At 46.3% G+C, this 12,884-nt stretch overlaps 1 protein-coding gene across 1 annotated transcript in view; it reads left to right on the top strand.

Moving 5' to 3' along the window:
• The window catches only part of IL16 (interleukin 16), a 46,128-nt gene extending 33,283 nt beyond the window's left edge, over positions 1-12,845 (top strand). Inside the window, exons 15-20 of the mRNA XM_063142574.1 lie at positions 87-1,185; positions 3,906-4,089; positions 5,952-6,053; positions 7,516-7,765; positions 10,361-10,486; positions 11,841-12,845. Of these exons, the coding sequence (XP_062998644.1) occupies positions 87-1,185; positions 3,906-4,089; positions 5,952-6,053; positions 7,516-7,765; positions 10,361-10,486; positions 11,841-12,037 (1,958 nt within the window). The 3' untranslated portion in view covers positions 12,038-12,845. The remainder of the gene's footprint in view (positions 1-86; positions 1,186-3,905; positions 4,090-5,951; positions 6,054-7,515; positions 7,766-10,360; positions 10,487-11,840) is intronic.
• The last annotated feature ends 39 nt before the right edge of the window (positions 12,846-12,884 follow it).

The following is a 12,884-nucleotide window of genomic DNA, read 5'->3' as shown; positions in this document are numbered from 1 at the left end:
GCATAGAAGTCATAGTGCTGTACATGAGGAAAATTGATAAGTTGTTGATTGTATTTAAGTGTGCTAATCACATCTTCTTAATTCAGGGAAGTCTCTCTCATCATCTACTCAACGGCCTGCGCTCAGAAGACAAGCGAGGGTGGATTATAGCCTTGAGGCTACGACAGAAGACCCTTGGGTTAGGATTTCCGATTGCATAAAAAGCTTGTTTAATCCCAGCATGTCGGAAGATAGCTGCTCCTTAAGCTTGCACCCCGGCATTGATACAAATGAAGGCAATCAAACGTCTGGATGCTCGGAAGCAGCCCTGCAGAGATCAGATACGGAAGAGGCTGATTCCAAAGCACCCAGGTCGTCTGACGATGGTGACTTCGTGAAGAAAGGTCCCCCGGTAGCACCGAAACCTGCCTGGTTTCGCCAAAGCTTGAAAGGTCTAAAGAAAGGAAATACAGATGTAGCTCACAAAAACACCACTGACCACCGCCGGAGTGTTTCTGACAATGAACTGGGTTCCACTTCCAAGATCATTCGGGCCTCACCTCGAGGTTCATCAATAAAGCAACGGATCAGCTCTTTTGAAAGCTTGGGCACGCCTCAGTCCCCTGAAAATGGAAACCGAAAGCTTAGCCCAAAGCTGTCCATCCAAAAAGAAGTCTCACCCAGCAGGAGGGAGCCCAAATCTGCTGCAATTCATCTCGACCAAGAGTCAGGTGGTAATGTTGATGTTCAAGCTTCTGAAAGCACCCATCTTCTGCCTTTCCTTGATGCGAGTAATGTAGATTCGTCTTGTTCTTCAAGAGAGGAATGTTCCCCAAGTCCAAAGATGAGCCACAACACCCCGACTGAAGCTTCTTTGAGTTTGCTACCATCGCAAGGCCTAGAACCTGACTCCCAGGTCACCAAAGCACCAAGCAAAAGAGCTCGGAGCTTCCCTCTTAGCTCAGCCCAGTCTTGCGAGATGCTGCAAACCAGTGAAGAGAAATACAGCAACATCTATTCCATCAGCAACCACTTCTCGTCAGCTTTAATGAAATCGCTTTATTCCCTCCCTCAGTTCGCTCTGTGTCTTGGGAAAAACCCCGGGCGGTCACACAACGGGTCGCCAAAGCCCTGCAGAGAAGAAAATGGAACTGTTCTCCTGCACGCCAGTGAAGCTCATTCTCCAGACACCAGCTTTTCTCTTAAGTAAGGCCAATTTGGGAAATTTTAAATATAATAATAATAATAATAATAATAATAATAATAATAATAATTTATTACTTGCCTCTCCCTCTGGATTGAGGTGGGGAACATCATAGAATACAAAAAATTATAAAATACATAAAATTGATTAAAACAAATAAAAACTAATACATTATTAAAATAACAGCAAGCGAGACATCTTAAAACTCAATTTGGTAGGCCTGCCGGAAGAGATCTGTCTTTATGGCTTTCATAAATTCCGGAAGACTGTTAAGTTGACGACTCTCTCCCAGCAAGCCATTCCACAAACTGGGAGCAGCAGAAGAAAAGGTCCTCTGGGTAATAGTTGTCAGACTTGTTTTTGTTGGGTGGAGTAAATTCTTCCCAGTGGACCTGAGTGTGCGGGGCGGATTGTACGGGAGAAGGCGATCCCGCAGGTAACCTGGACCCAAACCATGTAGGGCTTTAAAGGTAATAACCAACACTTTCTACTTGGCCCAGAAACTAATTGGCAGCCAGTGTAGTGATTTTACAGCTGGTGTAATATGGTCATTCACCCCTAGATGTACCGGTGACCAACCTGGCTGTCATATTTTGCACTAGTTGAAGTTTCCGGACTAGGCACAAAGGTAGCCCTATGTAGAGCGCATTGCAGAAGTCGAGCCTCGAAGTTACCAGCGCGTGCACTACTGTCTTTAGGTCTTCCAACTCTAGGAAGGGGTGCAGCTGAATATATCAGCCGAATATAGTTTAAAACTGCAATAATTTGAAGAATGCACTGTATTTCCTAACTGTAAACAATTTCCTTGAACCCTTCCATTGTTTTACATCAGGGGTGCAGAACGTGGCACGTGGCTCTCCCAGGGTCTAAATCTGGCCCTCTGGGTTTACCCACATGGCCACGCCTCTTTAACTGGCCACACCCCCTTCTCCCAAAACCAAGGTTTGGCCGTTTCCTGTCTTGGGTGCAGTTTTCCCCCATTCCAAAAATGCCAAAATGCTGCTCCTATGGTTTTAGTTAGTGGCAGCCCAGAGGTTCATACTAAAATACACTGGCATTTTTGGCCCTGCACTTGTGGCCATTTTGCCTCCAGCCCCCATCACCAGAGGGATGCATCCCCTGAAAGCTCCTCTACAATGGAATTCAGCTATCAGGCTGAAAGAGGCAAACTGCTGAATAGCTCCACAAAGAGAACTTTTCTTTTGACGCTGAATTCTGTGTTGCAACCCAGAGTGGATTGTTGCATCACAAATGCCCATTCAAAGCAAAGCGCAAAAATTCCGACTCATCCCCTTGAAATTACAAAGCGGGGCGAAAGCCCTCTCTTTCATTTTGTCTGCTTTTAGTGCTCAACTTGTGTAGGAATCAAAACGTCACTGGGGAAGAAATGGATGGAAACACACACAGGGTAGGAATTGCAGAATCTGTGGGCAAATGTTCCATGGGTTTCTTACTAAGCAGAGACAAATCAAACAAAAGCCTCTTACTGTTGTCAGGGTGGGTCCTAGAGAGCCATGGGTTTGACCACTTTCCAAAACTTCCACCTGTTTTGGGGAATTTCCATGTCCCCTTTCATTATTATTATTATTATTATTATTATTATTATTATTATTATTATTATTTTATTTATATAGCACCATCAATGTACATGGTGCTGTACAGAGTAAAACAGTAAATAGCGAGACCCTGCCGCATAGGCTTACATTCTAATAAAACCATGATAAAACAATAAGGAGGGGAAGAGAAAGCAAACAGGCACAGGGTAGGGTAAACAGGCACTGGGTAGGGTAAACAGGCACAGGGTAGGGTAAACAGGCACTGGGTAGGGTAAACAGGCACAGGGTAGGGTAAACAGGCACAGGGTAGGGTAAACAGGCACAGGGTAAGGTAAAACTAACAGTATAAAGTCAGAACAAAATCAAGTTTTAAAAGCTTTAGGAAAAAGAAAAGTTTTTAGCTGAGCTTTAAAAGCTGCGGTTGAACTTGTAGTTCTCAAATGTTCTGGAAGAGCGTTCCAGGCATGCCCTCCCCAGCCTACTGCCCTCCAGATGCACCGGAGTACAACTCCCATCACTTGCCCCTTGGCCAGAGCTGACTGGGGATAATGGGAGTTATAGTCTCACACATTGGGAGGGTGTCCAGTTGGAGAAGGCTGCTTTAGAACCTTTCCTAGGCCATTCCAGAAATCTGGACCACCTTCTTGAATGGCCTTTAATGCAGGCTGAAGGAGCTACTATTGAACCCGAAAATCTAAACACCCCCACCGCCAAAAAGCAGCTGGGAGGTAGCATGTTTTATCCTGCTGATTTTCATGCCTGCACAGATCCCCTAGCAATTTTCTGTTGTTCAGGGAAATCAAGGCCAGCACCAGTACCTGGCATCCTTGGGCAGCTGCCGGGGCCTCAACGCCATGGGCCCCCTTCTTCCTCGCAGATGCCTGCCCTGTGGCCCCTTCTATATTGTTGTTGTTCTGGTGCGCTGAGCAGCTGGGTCTAGCTGCCATTTAAATTCCCCACAAAGCCCCTGAAATACCATAATTTTTGGACCCGGAGAAGAATGGAAATGGACTCTTCAAATAATAGTAAATAGGATCTGCAATAGCCCATTCCTTGAATACAGCCCCCTCCCCTCCAAATCCCATTCCCGCCAGCACACAGTTCCAAAATAGCCCGTTGACTCTGATGGCTCACCATTTCTCATTTCCTCTTCCTAAACTTCCCAGCCTCTCAGAACTGAGGGACTACAGCGCAAGTCGGTCAGATAATGAAAAAGAGGAAGGCAACCAGGAAGGCCCCTCACCTCAGGCTTTGGGTGCCTCAGGGCAGGCTGTCATCTCTCTGCTCACCCCTGAAGAGCTGGAGAAACTTATGGAGGAGGTGAAAACTTTAGATGAGGCAACACTAAAGGTAAGTCTCTTATCTTGGACACTGACAATTTCCCCAAGATCTTCTGCATTCATTGGTCTTCAGATGACGAGTCAAAATCAGTGCTGGGTCCATTGGGCCAGGGGCCTTGGGCAAAGTGTTTACAGTGGACTCCCTGAGTGGGCCATTCCCTCCTCAGCACTGTCCATTGGCTCGCCCTGAGCCCAAGCCACACTACTGCCCAGAACAAGTTTGCAACGTGAGTGGAGGGTGCTTTTCAGAGAGAGCAACTGAACCATCAGTAGAATCACAGAATGCAGGAATCCACCTTAAAGCATCCCTGACATGTCCATCTGCCTCTTGAAGGCCTCTAGTGTGGGAGAGCCCACCACCTCCCTAGGTCATGGGTTCCATTGTATTGCTGTAACAGTCAGGAAGTTTTTCTTAATGGCCAGCCGGAATCCGGCTTCCTGTAATTTGAGCCCATTATTCCGTGTCCTGCACTCTGGGAGGATCGAGACAAGATCCTGGCCCTCCTCTGTGTGACAACCTTTCAAGCATTTGAAGAGTGCTCTCATGTCTCCCCTCAGCCTTCTCTTCTCCAGGCTAAACATGTCCAGTGCTTTCAGTCTCTCCTCCTAAGGCTTTGTCGGGGATGTCAGAGAAATCCACAATGGAACCAAATGAGTGCAGGTTTTATGAATCTGACCTGTGGATTCTGCTGTGGACTGGATTTCCTCTTTGGGATGGATTTTGCAGACTTGCAGACCGTTTTCCTAACCTTCAGGAATTTTGCACAAATTTCATCCAAGAAAAATATAATTTTTTTAAAAAAAAAGAATATGGACAAAAATACACATTTCCACCATAAGCTAAAGTGTGGAAACACACATTTGGAGGGGGGAATTTGTACAGTTTGGGGGTTTTCTTTGTAAAAATTTGCAAAAATTCACATTTGCGCAAATTCGGATACCGAAAAATCCAGTTCTATCAATGGAGCAAAAGGAGCCTGACATTCTACAAAACAGAGATGAAACAGATTGTATACAATCTGTACATCCATAACCAGTGGCGGCTACAAGGAGGAAGAGGAGGAGAGGCAGGGGGCTGGCCGTGGACCCCTGCTAGGAGACGGGTTTCGGCAGGTGCCCTGACAATGCATCCCCCGGGTGCTGACAGGTGTGCTGCTTTGACTTTCTTTTTAAAAGAGGGAAAGAAACCTGGGAGATGGGGAAAAAGGAATCAGATGCCATAAAAGAGAGAGGGAAGGAGACCGGGTTCTTTTTATCTTTAGCAGCTCTGTAGAGAATGAGATTTTGGTTCTCTTCTTCACGGCTACTGCACCCGCTGAATAGTGCATGAAGAATTCAGTTCAAAAATGAATGAAATGAACTTTTCTTCCATCATTACCGCCAAGGATTCCCTATATTTTGCTGGCGAATATGGGTTGTGTCCATTGTCCAAGTCTGTTGAGACCCAGCCCATGACCATCACATTCTCCTGCATTTTATAGGATGTTGGGAGTTTTAGTCTAACACCTCTGCAGGGTGGCAAGTTGGGGAAGGCTGCAGCAGATCTGTATTGATAAATACCACGTGTTGCTAAGCTGAAACCCCCGTGAATCCTGCTTAACTGCCCATGTAATGGTACCTACTCCCAGGGTGTCCTATTGGCAATGGAGGACAGAGCAGCTGCTGCTTTAATAATTTCACAGAAGAGGGAACGTCAGTGAGTGAAGCTTGTCACATCACAGTACTGCAGTGGTAAGAAGAAAAGCTGTGCTTGCCTAAATTCCCCCCTCCTTTTAGCAACTAAAAGTAAGCAGGCCTGTCCTTCCCAATGCGTCTCTGTACTCTGCTGGCACATTGACCAGGATTCTCTCCTTTTCTCTCTCCAATGCACAGCAACTCAGCGACATCCATGTTACAATTCTGCACAAAGAAGAAGGCGCGGGTCTTGGCTTCAGCTTAGCCGGTGGAGTAGACCTAGAAAACAAAGTTATGACGGTGAGTATTTTTGTTCTGGTACACTGTCCATTTTAAACATAGGGTTGGCACACCTAGAGCTGCTTGCAACCCTCCGCCTAATTTCAAAAGCTAGTGATTTGTTCAGATGTCTGGCAAGAATCCCTCTCCTATGATACTAGATCCCAGTGGGGTCATCCCGTGAAGCTGATTGGTGGGAGATTCAGGACAGATCGAAGGAAGCACTTCTTCACACAGCGCACAGTGAAATTATGGAATTCACTACCAGAAGATGTGGTGATGGCCACCAATTTGGATGGCTTTAAAAGGGGGTTGGATAAATTCCTGGAGGAGAAGGCTATCAGTGGCTACTAGCCCTGATGGCTATGTGCTACCTCCTGCGTCCGAGGCAGTAAGCTTGTGTGCACCAGTTGCTGGGGGACATGGGTTGCACTCGTGTCCTGCTTGTGGGTCCTTGCTTGACAGCTGGTTGGCTCCTGTGGGAACAGAGTGCTGGAGTAGATGGACCCTTGGTCTGATCCAGCAGAGCTCTTACGTACTTAATGATCTGACCCTCTTTCGCAGCCTGCTGGTGGGGGTGGAAGAGGAGGAAGAGAGGAAGAAAAGGGGTCAGCAGAGAGGAGCAAAGGGGTGGCCCTGCACTGCCCACTGCCCTGACCACAACCCCCAATAGATTACCCTGCATCCCCCACCCACTTCACGGTATGCAAAGAATGTTGTGTACGACAAGCAGCCACCTGCAAGGATGCTGGGCCCCCAGAATGGACAAGGGACAGTTAGCAAACCTAACAGTATGATCTTATCGCCCGTATCAGCTGCATTGGGGCAAGGAATAGGAGAGATCAATTTAACAACACTTCGAAGCACACACCCCACGCCCTGGCATGCAAGCATACTGTCGCTCAGGTCGAAAGAAAAGGGGGGAGGAAGTGCCTGGCAGTACACAGGGTGCTACCTCTGGACATGCCCAGGAAAACGGGATCAGGGAAAAGTGTGTATGTGACAATATGCAACCAAGCGTTGCCCACCTGCTAGGGGAGGAGGGTTGAACTTTAAGCCACAGGCCCAATCTAGCCCACCTGAGGCCCCAGTTCAGCCATCCGAGGTTTCTCACCTGGCCATGTCTCTTTACCCGTCCACCATAGCCGGCCATTTCAGGTGGCACAACTTAAGGGGACAGACAAAGACAGGAAGTGGTGCCTTAGTGGTGTTGGATGGTCCTTTGCTTCAGGCTGCAAAATGTCTTGGGCCAACACTGGCAGGACCCTGTCCCTTCCCCCCCACCCCCAGAAGATTTGCTAACCTGGGTTAGGGCGTTTGTACTCCACAAAACCACTTTGCAAAGAGAGGGGTTTAAATCGCACTCCGCCACCTTCTCCAAAGGCGAATGCACGAGTCGAGGCACTTGGGAACGTGAAGTCACAAAACGCCTTTCTTTTTGGGGTGTGTGTGTGTGTGTGTGTGGACGGGCTTCCTCACACAGATCCATAGAGTTTTCCCCAGCGGGCTCGCATTCCAAGAAGGAACCATCCAGAAAGGAGACGAAGTCTTATCGATCAATGGGAAGTCTCTCAAAGGTGCGACCCACGCCGAAGCGCTGGAGATCCTGCGGAAAGCACGGCACCCCAGGCAGGCGGTCGTCGTCACAAGAAAACCCAAAGAGAGAGAAAACAGCCCGAATGTATCCGTCGACTCTTCTGCATCCATGGGAAGTGAAACTTCAACGGACTCTAGTGAGTACTATTTTTGATAACGGGTTAAGCAAGAGGTGCTCTTGGTATGTTGTGGGTTGTGGGACGAGGAACGACCAAGACTTGGAGCACAGGTGGCAGGGGGAATTTGGCAGTGGTGGGGTCAGTGCACCCATGGGGGGCACAGTTAAGGCCTGGGGCGGGGGGACTAGATTGATTGGCAGCAAGTTTCCAGGGTCTCGAACACAGGTCTTCCCCAGCCTTCCTGGGAGACGTCAAGCACTGAAGCTGGGGCATTCTGCATGCAACACACTGTTGAGTTATGGCTTTAGAAGCTGTTTAGTTATTGCACAGACTGAGTTTCTGGCATATAACCTTTTGTGTTAAGTCTCTGTCTGGGCCCTACAGAGACTTCTGCTGCCCCTTACGCCTGGAACGCTCTTCCAGAACATTTGAGAACTACAAGTTCAATCGCAGCTTTTAAAGCTCAACTAAAAACTTTTCTTTTTCCTAAAGCTTTTAAAACTTGATGTTGTGCAGACTTTATACTGTTAGTTTTACCCTACGCTGTGCCTGTTTGCATTCTCTTCCCCTCCTTATTGTTTTACTATGATTTTATTAGATTGTAAGCCTATGCGGCAGAGTCTTGCTATTTACTGTTTTACTCTGTACAGCACCATGTACATTGATGGTGCTATATAAATAATAATAATAATAATAATAATAATAATAATAATAACTAGCAGAGATTACAGCGGTTCTCAGCCAAGTCAGCAAAGACATGAATTAAGACAGAGATTTAGGTAGGTTAAAATAAACCTTTTTACTGGCAAATAAATATATAATTTAGTTATGGCAGTACAGATACAAATACTTACAAACGGTCAGTCAATACAGCTCACATCAAGTTGGGTAAGGGACATGGAAGTTATCATGAACATGAAAATACATTTACTTTTATAGACACCCTGTACAATGATGCAACTCCTTGCAACCCTTAATTGAAGACAATCAGTTAGACAATTATTCAATTATGACACTCAATGTCCAGGTGTAGAGTTGACCTTTAAGTTTCTGCTGAGTCTTCTGTTCCTCCAGATCCTCAGCAATTAACAAAGCAATGGAAAACATAACCAGGATCCATTCCAGGATCCAACACACACATGTGCTCCCACTGGACTATATATCATTAGTTCAGTATGGTTGGACCCATGGGCACATTTGGGAATTTGAGAAACCTCTGTGGGCTTCACAAAACAGAAATAAGAGAATAATCATAGTAATAAGAACAGTAAATCAAGCTAAAATACCAAAAGCTATTGAAAACAAATGAGTTCTCAAACGCGTTTTAAAATCTACAATGGAACTTGTGATCTTAGGCTACATATTACTCAGTAAAAACATTTGTTTCATGTCTGTTGGACACCACCTCTCTCGTGCAAGCACTGAGTCATTACTGACCCTTGGAGGGACGCCAGCTTTCACTGACGTTTTCTTGGCAGGCCTTATAGCGGGGTGGTTTGCCGTTGCCTTCCCCGGCCGTGATTACCTTTCCCCCAGCTAACTGGGTACTCATTTTACCAACCTCGGGAGGATGGAAGGCTGAGTCGACCCGAGCCGGCTGCCTGAAACCAGCTTCCACTGGTATCAAACTCAGGCCATGGGGAGAGTTTCAGCTGCAAAAACTGCTGCTTTGCCTTATTCAGCTAGTTGCTGGCAGTGCAACACAGTGAATGCTTCTTTTAAACATATGTTTTGGCCATGTCCAGTAGTTGCTTCATTTTGGGAGCAGATAAATTTTGTACTGGAAAAGTCTTTTTCACTGATGTACATACTCTTTTAAATTATTTTACCTGCTTCTTGGAAATTAACAAATGGTCAGCACAAATAGAATCTCTGTGTCTTTTAACTTTCAAAAGTGTGCAGGGCATACAATCCACCCCGCACACTCAGGTCCTCTGGGAAAAATTTACTCCAGCCAACAAAAACCAGCCTGACAACTATTACCCAGAAGACCTTTTCTTCTGCCACTCCCAGTTTGTGGAATGGCTTGCTGAGAGATATTCGTCAGCTTAACAGTCTTCCGGAATTTAAGAAAGCCATAAAGACTGATCTCTTCCAGCAAGCCTACCCATTGGAATTTTAAGATGCCTTTTTAATAATGTGCTGCTTTTAATAATGTATTAGTTTTAAATGTTTGAATTAGTTTTATGTATTTTATGGTGTTTTTATTTGTGTTGTACCCTGCCTCAATCCGGAGGGAGAGGCGGGGTAACAAATAAATTATTATTATTATTATTATTATTATTATTATTATTATTATTCACCTCCTATAGCTCCTTTAGAGTTCTGTCCAGTTCTGACTGAAACCCGGAATGCATTCATAGCCGTAACGAAGTTTGAGCCACCAGCTTCCATTGATGGGAGTTGTAGTCCAACACAGCCAGGTTAGACTAGATTGGTTACATTGACAGGCGTTGGCTGTCCATGATGTCATGCATAGGTCTTTCCCAGCTGTACCTGGATATACCAGGATTGTACCCAGGTCCTTCTGCTTCCAAACCCTGGAGCTGTACTCCGAAGCTACATTCCTTCCTGTAACCGATTCCCCTCCAACAATATTCCATTTTGTCACAGCATCTGAAGATCTGATCTTCACGGTGACGCTGGAGAAGACATCTGCAGGTTTAGGTTTCAGTTTGGAAGGAGGCAAAGGCTCCATCCGTGGAGATAAACCAATAACCATCAACAGGCTTTTTAAAGGTACGTTAACGGTAGGAAAGCAAGCAATAGAGTGCTCATCTTTTTTGAACTATTTGCAGGGATCATGTTGCTCCTCAGTTTGCATAGATAAGTTTCAGCCAGAGCTGAATTAAAAGCCCTTCGGCTCTACCAATCAGCAGGGAACACTTATTGAAAAATTAAACACTCCAATGAACTAGTACTGGTTCCCCTCTATTCAGCCCTGGTTAGGCCTCATCTATTATTATTATTATTATTTATTTATATAGCACCATCAATGTACATGGTGCTGTACAGAGTAAAACAGTAAATAGCAAGACCCTGCCGCATAGGCTTACAATCTAATAAAACCATGATAAAACAATAAGGAGGGGAAGAGAAAGCAAACAGGCACAGGGTAGGGTAAACAGGCACTGGGTTCTGGGCTTCACAATTCAAGAAGGATGCAGACAAGATGGAGGGGGTACAGAGGAGGACAACGAGGATGATCAGGGGTCTGGAAACAAAGCCTTAGGAGGAGAGACTGAAATAACGGGGCATGTTTATCCTAGAGAAGAGAAGATTGAGGGGAGACATGAGAGCACTCTTCAAATACTTAAAAGGTTGTCACACAGAGGAGGGCCAGGATCTCTTCTCGATCACCAGAATGCAGGACATGGAATAATGGGCTGAAGTTACAGGAAGCCAGATTCCACTTGGACATCAGGAAAAACTTCCTGACTGTTAGAGCAGTACGACAATGGATCCAGTTACCTAGGGAGGTTGTGGACTCTCCCATGCTAGAGGCCTTCAAGAGGCAGCTGGACAACCATCTCTCAGGTATGCTTTGAGGTGGATTCCTGCATTGAGCAGGGGGTTGGCCTTATAGGCTCCTTCCAACGCTACTATTCCATGATTCTACGAACTAATGGGGATGCTCTTTGAGAAAAGGGTGAGGTGGGGTCCCTCTGTGTACTTTCCAAGACCTGGAAAAGTTAAAGGGAGGGATAACATGCACAGTGGAACTCCCAGCACAGGAGAGAGAAAAGGATTTAGAACAGGAGTTATTGAGGGCTGTTGCTGTGTACATGGGGAAAAATAATAATTACAATTCTGAAATTTCTAAGCCAAAGAAAATGGAAGTTGGCAATGTTTAAGCCAGGAGTGTTGAATCTCAGGCCTGCAGGCCAAATCCAGCCTACTCAGTGTCCTAATCTCGCCCTCCAGTATTCCCTAGATTATCTCACCTCTTTTCCCTCACCCAGCTCTTGTTGTGCTCAAAGAGGTTCAACACGCCTGGTTTACCAGATGCTCACTTGGTATTTGATCACAAGAGTCGTGTTTTAAAACAGCTTTCCCCGTACCGTTAAAGCTAAACTCGCTTTGCTTCCATCAGGGGTGGCAACCGAACGCAGCCCTGCCGTTCAGCCTGGAGACGAATTATTGCAAGTGCACACCCATCTGATGCAAGGACTCTCCCGTTTTGAAGCTTGGAACATCATCAAGACATTACCCGATGGGCCTATTACTGCCATCCTCAAAAGAAAAAACTCAATCAGCAGAACAGGTGAATCTCTCCCTGCGGAGGAATAAGAATATGAATAATGAACAGACCCAGAACTGCTGCCCGTTTTTAACCAGGGCCAAAAAGGACTTCATTTATCCCCATAGAGCTGATAGAGCTGCCCATGGCCAGATGTTCTTTGCAAGCTAAGAGAAAGTCGACCGTGGCTCAGAGGTAGAGCACTTGCTTGGCCTTCAGCTCCAGGTAGGGCTGGAAAAAGTCCTGCCTGAAACTCCGGAGAGCTGATGCTGCCAGTCAGTGTTGTCAATATGGGGCTAGATGGACCAAGGATCTGACCAAGGCAGCTTCCTATGTTCCTATGACCCGAGTTGAGAAGAGAGGAGAGGAGGCGTACGTCAAATGCTCGCGGCTTGCTCATTGTCCCGGTTGCAAGAAGGCAGCTGATGCAACTGCATGCTCTTCAAAGCCAAGGAAATTCAGCAAGAGCAGGAACGTGTAAAGCAGCCAGATGGTGGGGGAAATGCTGCCATGAATCAATGAGGGCACGACTGCGTAACGAACGAACCAAGCATTCCCATCCACCACGGGACACTGAGACGTGGAATTAACTTCCAGACACACGGAAATCCCTGGATGGATTCGGAACAACACATGCAGCCGATGTGATGCCCTTTGACCCAAAGCGGCCTTTGTGGTCTCCCCTTGTGCTGCGGGAAGCGCACGGGCATTTCTATCGACATTGCCAGGTCGACGGGAATGCGCAGTGTGGATTGTTGTGCATCTCTGGATCCAGGCACACCTGATTCAACACCACCTTTCAACTCTGTCCCATGCTATCCAAATAAATTGTTGCTGTTTTAATTATTGGTCTTTACTTACAATTCTCTCTCTCTCTCCCCCCCCCCCCCCTTAAAT

The sequence above is a fragment of the Elgaria multicarinata genome, chromosome 16 (genome assembly GCF_023053635.1).
Source record: "Elgaria multicarinata webbii isolate HBS135686 ecotype San Diego chromosome 16, rElgMul1.1.pri, whole genome shotgun sequence".
NCBI lineage: Eukaryota > Metazoa > Chordata > Lepidosauria > Squamata > Anguidae > Elgaria > Elgaria multicarinata.
The sequence above is the reverse complement of the archived record's forward strand: the minus strand, read 5'-3'. Positions and strand labels throughout refer to the sequence as shown.